The sequence below is a fragment of the Musa acuminata genome, chromosome BXJ3-9, assembly GCF_036884655.1.
Source record: "Musa acuminata AAA Group cultivar baxijiao chromosome BXJ3-9, Cavendish_Baxijiao_AAA, whole genome shotgun sequence".
NCBI classification, from domain to species: domain Eukaryota; kingdom Viridiplantae; phylum Streptophyta; class Magnoliopsida; order Zingiberales; family Musaceae; genus Musa; species Musa acuminata.
This window is the reverse complement of record NC_088357.1, coordinates 12,128,680-12,145,974: the sequence shown is the minus strand read 5'-3', so window position 1 is coordinate 12,145,974 and position 17,295 is coordinate 12,128,680. Positions and strand designations below refer to the sequence as shown.

The window sequence follows — 17,295 nt, the reverse complement described above, 5'->3', positions numbered from 1 at the left end:
GAGATAATGCGGATTAAGAAATTTACCAAATGAATCATTCAATAGTATGTTGTTTCAAAAAAAAAAAGAAATTTACTATATCAAACTCAATAATTGAAGATTAAGTAAGAAACCTAACTCTTTAATCTCATAGAGTGTTAACTGACATTAACATGATTCTGAAACCAACCAAGTGAATCAATGGACTTTTTTTTTTGTCATAAATAGGTTGGTAGAAGCTGCTCCTTTAATTGGCACAAGAAATTCTTCTTGTCCTTGAAGAATTTTGTTGCCATGGCATTTATTGATTGACACATACATCATCATATAAATTTCTTTGTCAGAGGAGGCAGCAAATTGACCATGGAAGAAGAATCTTCAGTGACAGATGATTAAATCCATCACAGAAATAATTGTGCCAGCCAGAGATTCCTGACAAAGTTGGCTGAGACAAGATAAGATTACAATATCCACATGCTGTTGAATGTTTCTTAGCTCTCTGCATGTGGTTGGTGATTTGATGCTTTATGTGACCTACCCTTTGACACTAAAATGAATGTCTAGCCTATTCTGGAATGTTCTACCTATTGCAGAAAGTAGAAATCTTCAAAAAGAAGAAATATATTAGTCAGTGATTATAGTAGAAGTTGCTGCAAGGGTGTCACTTGACAATGGTTTATACAGTTTCAGATAGATTAAATGACAATGTCAACCTTCCAAAGTGGAATCACACAAACAAGAGTTGGATTGGAGCTGAAATGTGAGGATAATATTTGGTTTACTGAATCTGTATATATTTTTTCTGCACCAACAGAGTTGCTGATGAACACTGTTTTCTGATCTTGATACAGAAGTCAGATCAGGTCATAAAGCATGTACAGGTCAAGTAGAAAGAAGCATTCTGAATTGGATCTTCACATATAGAAAATGTTTTTGACTCTTTAAGAATAATCCTAAGATTGTTTTTAGTGACTCATAGAGCTTAACTAAACTAACTAATTCTTCAAGCAACTTATCTCTACTATGTGTAAAAGAGAGAGAGAGAGAAGCAACCAACATGTGATATATAGATTCTTCTTCCAATCCATCTGATCCTGTTATGGAAAGCTGCATTCTGCAAACAAAGCCTTTCATGTTCCATTATGGCATCACAAGATGGGCCATGTTTTGACTGCAAAGATAACCTCATTTTACAGCAAATTGGAATCAAAATTAACCAAAGTCTAAAATAAGGTAAGCAAACTTCATTGATTTTTCCCCTTTAGATATGGCATGAATCTTAACTTGCTCTCCTACTTGCATAGATTGAAAGGGATATGGTTATCTGTCCACATCTATCAGAATCAGCCAACTTAAACTTATCTGCTATTTCAATCTCTTAATAAGCAACATTTGTGCCTTCTTTCAATGGAAAAAGAAACTTCCACATTTAACACCAAACAAAGGGAAACAAAAAAACTGATTTGAATGGCTCTCTCAATTTAGCTGCCAAGAAAGCATACATACACCTCCACTTGTTGCCTGAAGAACTCATCTGGCTCACATACACAGTAGGCAATAAATAAAACAGCATCCACCATTATTAGCTGTGAGGATAAGATAAAGCTGGAGGTTGGGGATTGCTTCTGACTCAGGTTTACCCCACAAAAACCAGACAAGCAAACAAACACCATTATGTCCCAATCTTCGGCTCCCATTTCTAAACAAACACAACTGGTAATCTACTGGAGAGTTAAATATACATACATACATACATATATTCTTTTCTTCGGAGAAACCACCATAACAGAAAAACAAAGCCATTCTCATAATTTTGGTAGATATAAACCTTGATATTATGTTTACAAGTAAAAAGAAATATTTTGATGAGTCAAAACATTTATATCTTAAATGACTAAGGATAAATTCCCGATAAAAATTGTTTATCTTGACTATTTTTAAAAAAAATAGCATCCTATTTTCATTTTTTTTATAAAACACCCTTTTTATTAACTTTTAAACCTTACCCCTCGAAGAGTTCCTCAACTTTTTTTTTTTTCATTTTTTTGTCTTTTTCTCGACTTGATTCAGTAACTGTGTAAGTTTGATTCAATAAATTTCAAATTGGTTCAAATAAATTTAAGGTAGTTTGATAATTTTTATTTATATAAACCTACAAATTATTAAAAAGAAAAATTTTAAGAAATAAATTTTATATTTTAACATAAGAATAGTAAAAAATTATAAATTGATTTAGTACATATCAGAGTAAACTTTATATATTTATATCTTGAAATAATATTTTAGTACAATGCCTATAATTTTTAACAGAATTAAAAATATTTCTAATAGTTATATATCCTTAAACGTTATTTTAAAAATAAAGGACTTGGATTATACTTTTTTTATGCTTTCGAAATAGTTTCTAATGTTTGTAATTTTTAACAAAATTTCAAATTTATAATTTTTTTCATATTATTACATTTTTATTATTAATGTGGTTCAGTTTAATTTATTGGACTGATTATTAGTGCCTCGAATCTGACTAAGAAAAAAAGCTAAAAAAGAGAGGGAAAATAAAACACAAATATTTTTCAGATCAGAAAAAGTAGGAACGCTCTATGGATAAAGAAAAAAATAAAAATAAGATGTCATTAAAAAAAGAATAAAAATCCAATAGCTTTTTTTTGTCGAGAATTCATCCAAAGATTCAACGGAAATCTATTCCCCCACCTTCGATACCAAATCTATTGAATGGGCCCACAATCTTTGGTTGTTGGGTGCAAGAGATAGAGAGACAGAGAGGCATCGGTGGGTGCCACCCATGACACATGCCATACTGGCCCACAGGTGGCTGCAGCCAATCACTGACCGAGCTGCGGGAATGATAGCAAAAACCAACAAAGCAATTGAATGGGAGAGAGAGAGAGAGAGAGAGAGAGAGAGAGAGATGGTTGATTGCTGTAAGGATTGTGGCAGAAGGTGTGCGTGTTTCCTAGCTTCCCACCCTCCAAAGGCCGTGCTATATATAGAAGGTAGTCGTCTCTCTCCTCCCACCTTCCTAGCTTCCCATGGATGTGCTATGAATAGGAGGAATAGTTTTCTCTCTCCTTCCTATCCCAAAGGTAAAAGATGTTGTGTGATGTGATAGGAGAGAGGGAGAGGAACGGCAGGAAGGAGGAGGAGGCAGAGGTAGAGGAAGTCCATTAGCCATCTTCCATTTCTCTTTTCATCCTCTCTTCAGTGCATTCGTTGCCACAAGTCCTTGTTGTGGGGAGGAGGAGGAGAAGGAGGAGGAGGCTTTGCGGAAAGAGAAGCAGGAGGAAGAAAAAGGAGTTATTTTATCTCTCTTTACCTCCTCTCTTTATTCCATTCATTTCAAGGTGGTGCTTTATCGACTGATATCTTGTAGAATTCTTTTGAGGAAAGAGAAGCAGGAGGAAGAAAAAGGAGTTCTTTCATCTCTCTGTTCCTCCTCTCTTCAATCCATTCATTTCAAGGAGGAGGTGGAGGTGCTTCGTCTAGATATATCTTGTAGGATTCTTTGAGAGAATAGCAGGAGGAAGCAAAGGAGGAGGAGGACTATTACCCTTCGTTCATTTCGCTCTTCCTCCTCTCCTCGATCCATTCGTTCCTAAAAAACCTTGTTTTCGGGCGGAGGAAGAGGAAAGGTGGGATTTTGCATAGGGAGACAGAGAATAGGAATCTTCGAGGAGAAATGGCGAGGCTGTCGATCGGCGTCCTCGGCCTGACCGAGCTCTTCGTCAGCACGGCAGTGCATGTGCTTTTCGGCTTCTACATATTTAGCACCGCGGTGGCATCCGACCTTTCTCAGGTCCTCACGGACTGCCTCAAGCCCAACGTTTTCGGCCTGGGAGCCAAAGAGATGGAGGAGCAGAGGACGACGAAGGAAAAGGTCGCAGTGTTAGAGGGCTCGCCGCCGCCGATCGTGTTGGTGCATGGGATCTTCGGGTTCGGCAAAGGGGTATTCTTTGCTTGTCCATGCGGCATCTCTTGAATGCTTAAGCGTGTCTCTCCGTTCTTGCAATGGCGCTCACCTGTTCATCACTTGATCGCAGAGGCTTGGTGGTTTATCCTACTTTGCCGGCGCGGAGAAGAAGGATGACCGTGTTCTGGTGCCGGATTTGGGATCCTTAACCAGCATCCATGACAGGTAAATGTGTTTGTAGTGGATTGGAAGGCTTTCCATGGCTATGAGCTAATCATTTTATCCGCTAGAACAAAATTTCTGTGCTCTATGATTCCAGGGCAAGGGAATTGTTCTACTATTTGAAAGGAGGGCAGGTGGATTATGGAGAGGAGCATAGCAGAACTTTTGGGCACTCACAATTTGGGAAAATCTATGAACAAGGTGAGGTAGAAGCAAATCTTTGCCTTATTGTAATCGATGATGTGGTCATGTAGAATGGCATGGTCATTAGGCCTCAGAACTTCATATTTTGTTCATCCTTTGCTGTGTTGATTGGGGTGCAGGGCACTATCCTTCATGGGATGAACAACATCCAATCCATTTTGTTGGGCATTCGGCAGGCGTGCAGGTCATCAGGGTGTTGCAGCAGATGCTTGCCGATAAGGTGCTCCATTTGATTCACTTCATTTCTCTCTCATCTTATTGCTGGCAATAGTAGGCAATCAAGAACATGTATGTTGTGGACAGGCCTTCAGTGGCTATAACACTTCTGAGGACTGGGTAATGAGTGTTACTTCCCTCTCTGGTGCACTCAATGGAACCACTAGAACATACTATGATGGGATGCAGTAAGTACACGCTTTGTTTTGGCGAATTCAACACACAAACAGTTGTTCATGAATTCTTCATGAATTTGTTTCAGGCCTGAGTGTGGAAGATCAATGAAACCGATATGTCTGCTTCAGCTCTGTCGCTTAGGAGTCATAGTTTATGACTGGCTTGACATTGCTTGGTTTAAAAACTACTACAACTTTGGATTTGATCATTTTCAGATGGGGTGGAGAAAAACTGGCATTACTGGTCTAGCTGATCTACTCCTGGGTAACACCGGGCCTTTCGCTTCTGGCGACTGGATCCTTCCTGACCTCACACTGCAAGGTTCACTTGAGCTCAACTCCCGACTGTGTACCTTCCCCAACACATTCTATTTCAGCTATGCAACTAAGAGGACAAGAAGGATTTTTGGATTGACTGTTCCTTCTAGCATTTTGGGAATCCATCCCTTGCTCTTTGTTAGAGTGTTGCAGATGTGCCAGTGGCATTTCCCTACCCATGCATCACCACCCTATAAAGGATACAGGTTCGTGATTCTTCTTGCTACTTGGACTCATGACCCAGAGATGGAAATTCTTGATAAGTAGATTTTCATATTTGAATGCTCATGTGAGATCTATCATGGAGTGTTGGCACAGGGATGAAGATTGGGCAGACAATGATGGAGCCCTGAACACAATATCCATGACTCATCCTCGCTTACCTATTGAACATCCAAGCCTTCTTGTTGTGGATGACTCAAAGTGCCATCCTCTGCAACCAGGAATTTGGTTAGTAGTCCTGCTCATCATCATTTTTTTTCATGATAGCATCATATGTTTCCATAAATCCACAATCTTAGAAAGCCAAAGTACACAGCTTTACCTTTCTGTACAACATTGCAGCATCCAAGTGATCTTCTGTAACCTTAGAGTAAGCCACTTCTACCCATTGTAGTTTTAAGTTGTTGAAGATTTCCAGTATATCATCCAATCTATCTTACATGTAAATTCTTGATTCAACTCTCTCTCTCTCTCTCTGTGAATCTGTCTTTGGGGAAAGATTGAACAATAGCCATGCAAGTTAAACTAGTTTAGAACTTGCGATTCAGTGAATTTCATCGGTATGATAAATTCCACAGAAGTTGTGCAGGTAGAAGCATGGTTACAAGCATTACTGCTTTTTATACTAAAAATCAATGTGTTCAGCTGTAGAAGTCATACTTAGTTTCACTTGTTTGATTTTCTTCATAAACAATGCTTTTCAAGTTCTTTTTTCTTTATCAAACATAAACCATTTTGGCTTGCATTAACAACTGATTCCACAGGTAATTTGTATCAAGCAAAATTTGTTCTTGCAGGTACTACAAAATCATCGAAGCTGATCACATCTTTTTCATAGTAAATCGGGAGAGAGCAGGAGTACAATTCGATCTTTTGTATGATGGCATATTTCAGCGATGCAGAAAGCATATCGTCAGAAGCAGCACACCGATATTACCAACAACACACTGAAGCTATTCAGATGATACACATTTTCTCAGATGAATTTCCCTGAAGCTTCAGTGTATATCTATGCCATCGGCCGATTTCCCCTGCATAATTTCCTTGAGTGTTTCACATACAGTGGGTTCTTTTTCCCCAATTTTACCTTTAGCAAATCTAGAGCTTTTGCAGAGGACATGTACTTATTTTTGGCATTGCCTTTTTGTACATATATCATTGTTGAATCAAAAGCTATAAAAGAAAGCCTTTCAGTTGTATTCTAGCTGGTAAACCACATACTTTTATATGTACAAGTCTTTGTCAAATTGGACACCAATACTCTTGGCTTATTTCTTATAAGTTGTCCTTTGCTAGGGTGAACTTAATACAGCGTTCACCAGTGTCATGCTAGACAAAAGGGCAGCAGAACAATTTGAACCATACAAAATGCCAATAATGGTGAGCAACAAGGTGTCTTTGTTTGGTGGATAGCTGTCATTTTCTTTCATTTAAACAAAGGAAAAGAACAGCACAGAGTTGAGCCATGGCATGCTAAATCAATCCCCAGTTTCAAAGTGGCATTACATGTGCATTATTACTTCATGTTGTGTCTGATTATTTTCTTTTAGTTTCACAAAGGCTTTATAGATCTGATGGATGTGCCACCTCCAATTTACTGATGCAGAAGCTCATCCACAAGATGAAATGAAAGCTTAAATAATCCAAGAACTGGGGGGTTTTAAAGGTAAATCAGTAAATTCCACTGATGGTTCTTTTTGTGGAAATGATCCCTCATTAAATTCTACTAATCCTTGCTGACAACTGCATCAAAGTAAATAAACCATTCTTTGAAAATGTAATGGCAAGAAGAAATATTATCCTACTCACATGGGTAAAGGAATTCTAGGGACCTTAGAAAGAAATGGTTGGAAATAAGAACAGATCTCCAAGTACTACTCACCTTGTATTCCTTTGGCACTTCCATCTACCCTTGTGTTTATTCCAAGGAATAGAACCCATGCACTTGAAAAGCATAAACTGGATTTGGGAACATTAGTCATTCCCATGTACCATCTAAAATCTCAAAGGCTGGACACCCTTAAAGAAAAATCAGTTGGCTTCAAACTGGACTTCACTAGTCAGAAGTTGGATATTTTGCTAGAAGGATTCCCAGGTTTCACCATCAATCTCTGCAGTGCTTCTAAATTCCAAATATTTCGTATGAACAGACACAATGGCAAACTGTATTCCAACTTCTTAACAAGATAGCATGTCAATTTGTCAATATGTTGAGACACTGCCAACAAGCTACAATCTCTGTAGTATATGACTGGCCTCAGGGGAATGTTGAGACAATAAAGAGAGAAATTTACATTAGATAACTTTATCTATCATATAAGAAAAAGAATCAACAACAACACTCTTCATTCTGATTTCCTATGAGAAAATGACTTCCTGGCAGATGGAGGGAAAATGATCTCACAGACATTACTGATTATTCCCCGATCATACAAGTTATTCTTAACAATCACTTCTTCAGTCTGCAGTGGAGACTTGCGGAAAAAAGCCCTCCATTTGCTTTCAGGAGGTTTTGCTTCTCCGGTGATTGTCTGTATGCTGGCCTTCAGTGCTGCAGCACTTGCCTTGGCTTCATTCAGTTTCCTCTTCCAGCTTATGTAGTCTTGCCACTTAAAAGTCTGCTAGCTCAAAAACATAAAGCATCTGTCAGAAATTAGCTTAGACCAACTTTCTGCTGGAGGGAAGGTAGAGAGGAGTCAACCTCATTTGTAGTAGTATTCGTCAGGCAGAGATGTGCATGGTATCCAAAAAACCCAGCCAGCAACAATGAAATTATAGCCAGAAACATTATTAGAAGTATTTGTGTGTTATAAGAACCCAGCAGCCACTGTAATATTCCATTATCATTTTACAGAAATTTTCATAACAAGAAACTCAATAGATCACGGGAAAAAATAAAAGTCAAATCTTACCTGGACTACATGTGGAGATAGTCTGGAAAAGGAATGCTCAACGCCATAATAAACTGAAAACGATGGGTCATCAAGTAAACACAACAGAAACTTGACATACAAGCCAAATGGATTAAGCAAACATCATAGTACCAGTTAGAATGTATATTATATTGTGCTCTTTCAACTGGCCAGCAAGTATTAATCCAAGAAGAACTGCTCCGTACAGACAAATAAGAAAGTGCCTGCAAGTTCACCAGATTAAAAAGAAGAGGATTCTGTAGTGGAGACCCCCATGTAAACGGAATTTACACTTACATTTAGTAAAGCAATACTACAGAAAGTTTAGAATGTTGAGCTTTTCACCAGCCGGGGATGGCCAATGCCGAAATGTTCCACATTTGAGTAGATTAAAAATATTTATCCACGGAAAACAAATGACAACAAAGACAACAAATGGATGAAAAGCTTAATGCCTAAAATGTAAACAAACAAACTTTTACATCAAAACAATAGGCAACTGGTTGGCAAGTTCGCAACAACAATTTGTCAGTAGACAAATGCTTGAGATTGTAATTTTGACCTCATTCTTGTTAGGAGTTATGCTAGTAAAGAGGAATAAAAAAACCAACATTTTGACAAAGTATTTAGCAATAAGCTGGAAACAGAGAGCAGGGAAGATAACAAACTTATGTTTTATCATAATGCGTTGTCATGGAACTAAAATGTCTTTCATAAAACAAGAAACCTTGAGTAATAATGGCCGAAAAATTTTGAGGAAGTCACAAGACTGATCTTGACCAAGAATCAACAAACTGAATGGACCGATACATACCAGTCCGTCCATGGACCAGAACATGGATTGTGCAATTTTGGGCTGTTCACAGGTGAAATAGGGCTTCCTCCCCATGAGCCTGTGAACCAAACGAAACAACCAATTTTTTTTTTAAAGCCTAATAAACTCTCTCTCAAGCAAGTAGGATTCTCATGCCATCCACTGCTGTCCGCCACTCCAGGCCCGCTAAATGGTAGAACCGGTATTCTACTCCTCTTCTTCTCCACTGCATCTTCCCCTCTTCTTCTCCACTTTCTCTTTTCCTTCTTCCCCTCCTCTCCTTGTCTATCCCGTCATCATTAACACTTGGCCCAGAACAAGTTATTGGTATAATATGTCCTAAGGTAAATAGACTAAATATTTATAGCAAAGCAGCAGAAAAATCTGCTGTAACTTAAAGTTTCTTGAATAAGAACTAGTGGAGATGCATAATTTGCCAACGAACTTAAACAAATGATGAACATTTCACTGGGCAACTTAGTCAAGAATGAAGCAATGTTGTGAAAGAAGGTTCAATCAGCAAATTATTAAAAAGAACCTTTGTTGTAAGGGATAGTTTGTTCAACACCAACAGATTATGTAGCAGATCTCATTAACTCATGAAGTGAAAAAAGTGTGTATGGATATTGCAATAAGCAAATAGAAGAAACAAGATTACTATCCGAAAAAGAAAAAGTAATTAGGCTGTCCAGCAGAGAATACTGTTTCAAATGTAGATTATGTATGAAGTAACTGGCAGATATACAAGATCCCAGAATATCCAACACCAGTTAGGTAAATACTAACCAGAGAAGAAAGGCCATGAAGTAGCGTGTGTTTTTCTCACCAATGCAATTATTCTGCATCCCAAATGAACTACGTTAGCAGGTGTTTTTGTCACAAATGGAACTACTCTGCATTTTAAGATAAACCAAGTTAAAGCATCTAATATTGCACAACTATTCTTAGAAGTGGCACAGATATTGTCAGACAAGCAAGACTATGATGACAAGGAATGTTATTGAGTAAGAGCTAACCATCCAACCGCAATGGTGGTCGAATCGGGCAACACATCTATTACATATACCACAATGTTTAGATCTAGCAGGTCTGCATTTTAGTGCAACTCCTGTTAGGTAATATAGAATGCAAAGAGAGTGCAATGGAAATAGTAGCACAAACACCATAATCACACTTTAGGATCTTGCAAGTTGAACATTCTTTCTCCACATATATGATCTCATCATAAGGAAAGGCAGAGATGTATTTGGAGACATTCTCAGCTGTCACAATTCCAGGATCCGAAAAGCTAGTCAATAGAAAAAGGAGAACACCCACACCTACAGCTATCATGCTTGTGTACCTGCAAGATATGATTTCTTCTGCAGAGAAAACTCAGAAAGCTTTATGTCATCATACTAGTTGCAAAAGGTACTACAGATATTACCAGTGAAGTTCACTGACATAATAACCAGGAATGTATCTGAAGGACGACTTTCCAATGATATAGTATGTCACACCAAGGATGACCAGATACAATATCTGCAAATATCATGTTCATGGTCACTGTAATAGAAATTACCAAAGCAAAGAAACATTCTTTTCATCTTAATATGCCGTCATTGGCAATGGTCAGCTAGCACTAGAAGATACTAAAATTTACTAAACTAAAGCAATTAACAACTCAGAAAACAAATATGAGAATATGTGGACCAGAATTCATTGAACAAAAACAAAAATAGCCCTTGCTTCCAATAATAGCCTAATCAAACACATGGCAAAAAAGAAATTTATTCAAATCTTACCACTACTGTGAAAGCTTACTTCCACCTATATTTTCAAGCAAAAACAAGCAAACAGTTATATCATCTCATTCAAGATTTCTATCTAGATGCTTGATTTTATAATTCCATAAATGACAGTAGTGGTTCAGTTTCCCTCAAAAATTGTGAAACAACTACATGCATTTGGTAGATAAATTTCACACTGAACTCTTTTTGGTGTACCTTCATACTATTAGAGGCAGATGATGGCTCCCTTCAACCAAAGAAGGCTCAGATATGGATATATGCCTTTGGTAGTAGAGCTTTTTATTTTTAGTTAAGGAGGTGACACTCGATAAATAATGCACATGATGACTTCATTTATGAAGAAGATTCTGAACATAGATCAAATATGAAATCAAGGTTCACAGAATCTGAATCAGTGGCATAAGCCACGGAAATTGGATTGATTCACCAGAATGGAATTTCAACCTGCCCAAGTTGGATATGCAGAATTTACAATTTTCAAAGACCAAAAAAATATCTCTGGGACATGTGCACATGTATATTGTATTCTTATGAAAGTACGCACATCCTAAAGATCCAACATTTTCATGCAAATGGTATTCCAGGCTTTGCAAGGATTAGTTCAAAATTTCAGACTTTTATAGGAATATAGTATGTGAAAACTATCACCTCTTTTTCTTCATCCTCCTCCTCTTTGGTCCTCTATCTATCAATCATACACAACAAGTGATAGCAAGAAATTATCTATAAAAACATATTCTTAATGAATTAGTTATTTTTCCTATACCTTTTTCACCTCTATCTCCTCTATTCGCTCCACATTCCTTATCTCCTTTTCTCCTTCTCTTCTTCTGCCTCTACTTATTTTTTTTTGCTTCTTCCCCTTATTCTTACATCTCCAACTGTCTTAAATCCTCTTTATTGAATATTGTTGCTGATGGCCAATTGAGTCAATTGCATTATTGGCTCCAAACTCAATTTTACTGAAATCAGCAATTTCTGTTGATCCATGCCAATCCAAATTGAATCAGCCAATATTAGGATCAGTTAGTTTCAAATGGAATTGACTGAGTTGGACAGATATCGGATGAGTCCACTTAGTTGAAAAAATGTCCAAACCATAAATCAAAATCTCAGTCCAGAACTAGTACCAACCGTCCACCAAACTAGTACAGTACCAGTAACATACAATGTGCTAGATGTCAATTCAGGTTGTTACAGATCATACAGCGAGAGGAGAAGGAAGTGAAGGAGGCAGAGGAGTTGTACTATGTGGTGGATGGGAGGTGATGTGACACAAATGTGCAAGGAGTTTACACCAGGGGCAACAGAAAGGAGGTGGTGATGCAGAAGGGAGGAGGAGACAAAAAGCAACAGAGGAAGAGAAAGGAATAAAGAAAAAGAAGGATGAGTACAGGTACCAGCAAAGATTCACACATCGATCAGCCCAGTCCTTGGATCAATAAAAACCAAACATACAAACCACTACGATCAAGATTTGAATCCATAGTCTAACCAACATCACAAGGTCTGATGCTGGACAACAACCACAATTAAGATGGAAAAAACCAATTGGGGTTGTTCTGGCCTAAAATTTAAAAGAAAAACAAGTGTAGACAAGCACAAACCTAGAAATATCAAACAGAGTCCCGATCAAGAATGATTTCCAGAAGGTCTCACAAAATATGCATTTTTCACCTGTAAAATAAAAAATTTCCATATCAATTACTCAGAGCCACTACAGACTGATATGTGCCATTTCACTACAACCATTATGGTATTACAGATTGTGCAAAGGGTGCACCAAGCCTCCTGTGGTAATATGATTGTCACTTGTACCAGTCAGGACAACAATGTATCAGTCCACCCAAGAATCAGTGCATTATAAGTAGGCAGCACATGAAACAGTAATGAGAAATATATTAAAGCGATAACAATATAAAATAGATTCAATAACGTGACTGGATTTATTTTAGTTCCTTGATATCACCAACATCTAAAAAAGAGAAACAACTCAAGAGCTTAGGAAAGTTCATGCATATCTAAGGAATTAAAGAGTGCATATTATACTGAAGGTAGTGAAGGAAAAATTGAGAACAAAAGAGGTCAGGTACCTGTAAGATTGGATTTGGCCGTTCACAACAATAATGCTCAACTGTGACAAAGCAATTTCTGCCGCTAGAGCCAAATACCGCTACAACAAATCGTCTGCAAGAAAGTGAGAGGATGGTTAGCTCAAAGGGTGAGCATGCAATCCTTTAAGCATACGAACTAAGCAAAATTTTTTAACCACATAAGGTCACCAGTAAAGATCAGAAAACTTCTTGATTTCTGAACCTTCAATGCTAAGTAATAAATGACCATTTCCTACTTTCACTATTAGTAAATATTTGATCCAAACCTAAGATGAAAAACACATTTACCCAGTGAGAAAAATATCAAAAAAAATAAAAGATGCTCAAGTTCTGATATTAGAATGCACTAAGAATGAACTAAGTCCCTTATAAACAAAAAAGTTTGTGGTGCCACCAATAAAGAAACAAATGATTTAGAAAAAAACATTTTTACTGACAGTTAGTCTACAAAATATATATCAAAAGAAGAAGTGCCATGAAATATTAGGAACATGGCATACATGTGGCAAATGTAAAAGAAAGAATGGTTGAGATCTTAGATAAAAGTTTGTGAATGGATTTTCTATATGATGCTCATTTTATGTCAAATCTGGAGTCCATTATCAAATGATATCCTTTGATCTATCTTCTTGCTGAATCCATTATCTGAAACAATGCATGTTCTGAATTGTAATATTCTCAAGGGATGTGACACACCACTTCGCTTGGCCCATGGTAGATATAAGTAAAATTAGTTAGTTTGCAACTTTGCATCATCATACACATTAAATTACTAGCTAACGGACTGCTTACAGCATTCTGTATCCAAGTCATAGCAAAGAAACAAATAATAGATGTATTTAATCCTATCCAAGTGAAGTAGGAGAAGAATGTTTGTTAATGCTAATTCCTAATTGCTTTGTACCCATGGCAACAGTCGTACAGAAACCTGTTCAGTTCTTAATAAATTATTAGAAAATAAGGGACTGTTCAGTCGTTATAAGGAACTCTATTTTAGTTTTCAGAAAAAAATAAATTGTTTCCAGTAGTAGTCATCTGAGAATTGTTTTTGAAACCTACTTTCTAACAATAGTGATCACTTACTGCAAACAAATTTGAGTCGTTCCCATGTTCTCAGATTTAACCAGAAGTAGGAGCACATTGCATCTCTCAACCAAGAGTCACGGCTCATCACGTCTGTCAACCAAGAATTGCAAGTCATTACATCTCTCAGCCAGGGGTCACAATCCATCATATCTCAAAGTTGTTCCCAACAGGAGTCGTGAGCCATTCCATCAAAATTGCTATGCTGAGAGCTGCCCCATATCATGGACGCCAACTTAGGCAGAGTTGTTCTCAACTGGATTTGTGATCCCTCTCATCGCCATCACCTCTTTAAGGCAGCCCAACTTTGTGGTTGGTCTCTTGTTTAAGCCCACCGCTACCTTCATGAAGACTACTGCCGCCGCCACCTATACCCTCTCCCTCCTAATCTGTAAGCTGGGGAACAGCCACACCCTCCTCCTAAAAGAACTGACAGCACGAGCAGAGGTCACCTGGGGTTATCCTACCTTCCCACTACCACCTTGCCCAGTCCCTTTGCGGCCTTCGACCCCTCTCTCAATAACCATTTGAAGCCTTTTAAGTTTCCAAGGCAAGATAGAATCCCTCTCCCGAAGAGACATGCTTGAGAACAATTCTCAAGAACAATTTAATTTGAAGTTCCGAACAGTCCCTAGTTTCTACGAATCCTCAGATTTCAGATAGCTTTGCTTCCCATGTCATCATTTCCATTTGCATCCAAGGACAATGGCCAAAGAATTAGAAAAGGGTCCAGCTCGACAGCTTTCATTCAACGGGGGTCCAACCAAAAGCCAGCACCTGCTTTCCCTTGCAAAATATTTCAAGCAATTCTACATATTTAAGCCCCAAATAGGAGGAAAAAAAGGGAAGCAAGCATCCGTATCAACTTAACCTGTACTTCTCTTCAATCCAGACTCCATTAATACAGAAAACGAGATAAAGAAACCTAAATAAAGGTATCAAAAGTTCAAGAAAGAATCGATCTTGAGGGGGGTCTCACAGGAAGTAATCGTAGGCGCCGAAGGTGAGGAAGTAGTGGATTTTCTCGACGAAGGTGCCGCTGAAGATGGGCCAGTGGCCGCAGAGGAGGGACACCACCACCAGCATCGTCACCACCACGTGTACCACTAGCACCCACTGCACCGCCATCTCCCCCGTTCCTCCTCCTCCCACCGATTTTTGTTCGTCTTCTGGTCGCGATCGCGTCAGATCGAGAAAGCCAACCGAATCGACGAAAGAACATTAAACACAGTAGCCAATATTATTATTATTATTATTATTATTATTAATTTTCCTTTGATAGCTCAGTACTCATATTGATTTTTTTTAAATAATTTTTTTAAAATGACAAAACTAACCTCAATTATTATTATTTTTTTCTTTTTACGTCATTTTCAAACTCATTCAATTCAATTGGTTGAATCCATCCAAAAACTTAAATTGCTTCAAATTAAATATTATTAAATTATATATATTTCGTGAAGAAATTTACATTATTAATTGGCTATTTATAATAAAACTAACAAATTTTTTTTGGTTCAGTCTGATGCCAATGGTTTCATATCTTTTCATAATGCTTAGTAAATATTGATATTTTATGTTAGAAGATAAATTAAACTAAATATATAACAAAATCAGATGGATGATTAGTTACATTACAGAAATAAAGAAGCTGACTTGGACTTTATTACGTTACAGTGTTTGTTTCACATCGTCTTCGTTCTTTGAGAAATCTTCATGTCTTTATTATTCAACCTCCCCTGTTTTTGTGTGTGTGTGTGAGTGTACGTTCTGAAAGGGTTTTCCAGTTTATCATAAACTTGGTTTCCAGTTCTGATGTTCTAATTTTCTGCTTCATTTGGCTTTCATCTTGCATTTTTGGTCTTCAACGTTATCCAAAAAAGCTAAATGATGTCTTGGGGGCGTCAAGAAATCGAGTGTCCTCACCTCTGCATTTTTGGCAGCCCATCAGGTATGCTGCCAAGTAAGTGTGGAAGGACTCCTTTGTTGATATATCTATCTTCTCCTACAGGAAAGCTCAGCTGTTCTTGTTGCCCGGAGGAACTTTCTTACATCCAGTGATGGTTTCTGGATTACATATTATCAATAAGATGGGAAGTAGTTGTGATGTGAAGCTGTGGTTGGATTACTTGATGATGGTCATCCATCAGGTTCATGAACCTGTGTTCATCGGCCGTCTTATTGATATAATTGCTTGGGATCATCACTGACACTGACCGAATACGACTAAAAACAAGCTTAATTTGAGGTTGTGTTTTCTCTACTCCACAAGTGCTTCCTCTGCCACCTGTTCTTCCTTAGAAGTCAAACCATGTAATGTTTGCCTTAACGATGGAAGATTGATTGCAAAGGTTGCTTTGGAAGGCAGATGTCCCAGAAAAAGGTTCCTTAGTTAAGTGCTAAATGTTTGAGCAAACATTTATGTGGATGTTGATCTTTTGTGAACTATTATTGTATGGTAATCTAAAATTTTATTTTAAAATAGTTAAGTACATATTACTTTTATGATATTATACAATTCAAGAGAATCCAAAACACTAAGATGATCAGTGGATTTAACTACCAAAGTCATCTCTTTATTTAGTAAAGTCCCCTTTTTATCAAAAAACAAAAATAAATTGCATGCTATTGTTTCATATATTTTAAATACTTACTATATCACATTTTTAAAAGTAATATCAATAATATACGCTATTATTCATATAATCAGAAAATTAATTTGAAAAAAAAGGTTACAAATTGGGAAATAATTTTCCAAATAAATATACGGAGGAAAAAGTAAACTGGAAAATGATATCTTAACTATTTGCCCCTAATTGCAATCATCAAACTAAAAGTTACCTCGTGATTAGGGATACTAGTAGGGCCACTCCGGGACCCACAGTGGGAACCACTGTTGCCTCCAATAGTAAGACAGGTGAGTTAGTGGTTGAGATGAAGGAAGTAGTACTTGGTTGTCAACTTCTTGCTTGCAACCACCGCCACCACCACCCAACACCCTCCGTCCTTTTTTCGTAATTTTATTTACATTAAGAATCATATCCGCCTGTACAAACTCGTCCTTTCCTAATCAAATCACGTTGTGGTCGCCACACGCCGATCCATAATTTTACTGCTTAAATTACATATATAGCCCTTCGAAATTAATGATTTCTTTATCTGCACTTTAATTTTTTGTTTAAATTAAATAACCTCGCAAATTCAAAACTGTCATATGTATGACACGGTCAGTTATTAAAACTTTATTTTCAGTATCTTAATCGGAGTATATTATAAATAGATGTTAGCAGAAGAGGATATACCAAAGATATAAATAT

At 37.4% G+C, this 17,295-nt stretch overlaps 2 protein-coding genes across 7 annotated transcripts; one reads left to right on the top strand and one right to left on the bottom strand.

The window, feature by feature from the left end:
- Positions 1 to 2,949: 2,949 nt before the first annotated feature.
- Positions 2,950 to 6,464, top strand: LOC135583998 (uncharacterized). 3 transcript variants are annotated; one of them, XM_065166371.1, is made up of 8 exons: positions 2,950 to 3,943; positions 4,038 to 4,132; positions 4,227 to 4,330; positions 4,453 to 4,553; positions 4,637 to 4,737; positions 4,812 to 5,249; positions 5,362 to 5,493; positions 6,063 to 6,464. In XM_065166371.1, the coding sequence occupies exons 1-8, from the start codon at positions 3,677 to 3,679 to the stop codon at positions 6,214 to 6,216; spliced, it is 1,392 nt and encodes a 463-aa protein (XP_065022443.1). In that variant the 5' UTR covers positions 2,950 to 3,676; the 3' UTR covers positions 6,217 to 6,464. The 3 variants fall into 3 exon arrangements, with proteins under 3 accessions (XP_065022443.1, XP_065022445.1, XP_065022444.1); XM_065166372.1 differs by having other exon boundaries at positions 3,529 to 3,943; positions 6,030 to 6,163; XM_065166373.1 differs by lacking the exon at positions 6,063 to 6,464 and having other exon boundaries at positions 3,520 to 3,943; positions 5,362 to 5,795.
- A 944-nt stretch (positions 6,465 to 7,408) lies between these two features.
- On the bottom strand, positions 7,409 to 15,184 carry LOC103998220 (probable protein S-acyltransferase 17). 4 transcript variants are annotated; one of them, XM_065168781.1, is made up of 11 exons: positions 14,958 to 15,097; positions 13,979 to 14,764; positions 12,875 to 12,968; positions 10,418 to 10,512; positions 10,166 to 10,333; positions 10,008 to 10,080; positions 9,778 to 9,830; positions 8,310 to 8,401; positions 8,178 to 8,230; positions 7,967 to 8,092; positions 7,409 to 7,883 (listed from the first exon to the last, which is right to left on the bottom strand). In XM_065168781.1, exons 2-11 carry the CDS (start codon positions 14,002 to 14,004, stop codon positions 7,611 to 7,613), a joined length of 1,053 nt encoding a protein of 350 aa, XP_065024853.1. In that variant the 5' UTR covers positions 14,005 to 14,764; positions 14,958 to 15,097; the 3' UTR covers positions 7,409 to 7,610. The 4 variants fall into 4 exon arrangements, with proteins under 4 accessions (XP_065024853.1, XP_065024854.1, XP_009417905.2 ...); XM_065168782.1 differs by having other exon boundaries at positions 13,979 to 14,755; positions 14,958 to 15,095; XM_009419630.3 differs by lacking the exon at positions 13,979 to 14,764 and having other exon boundaries at positions 14,958 to 15,184.
- Between the last annotated feature and the right edge of the window lie 2,111 nt (positions 15,185 to 17,295).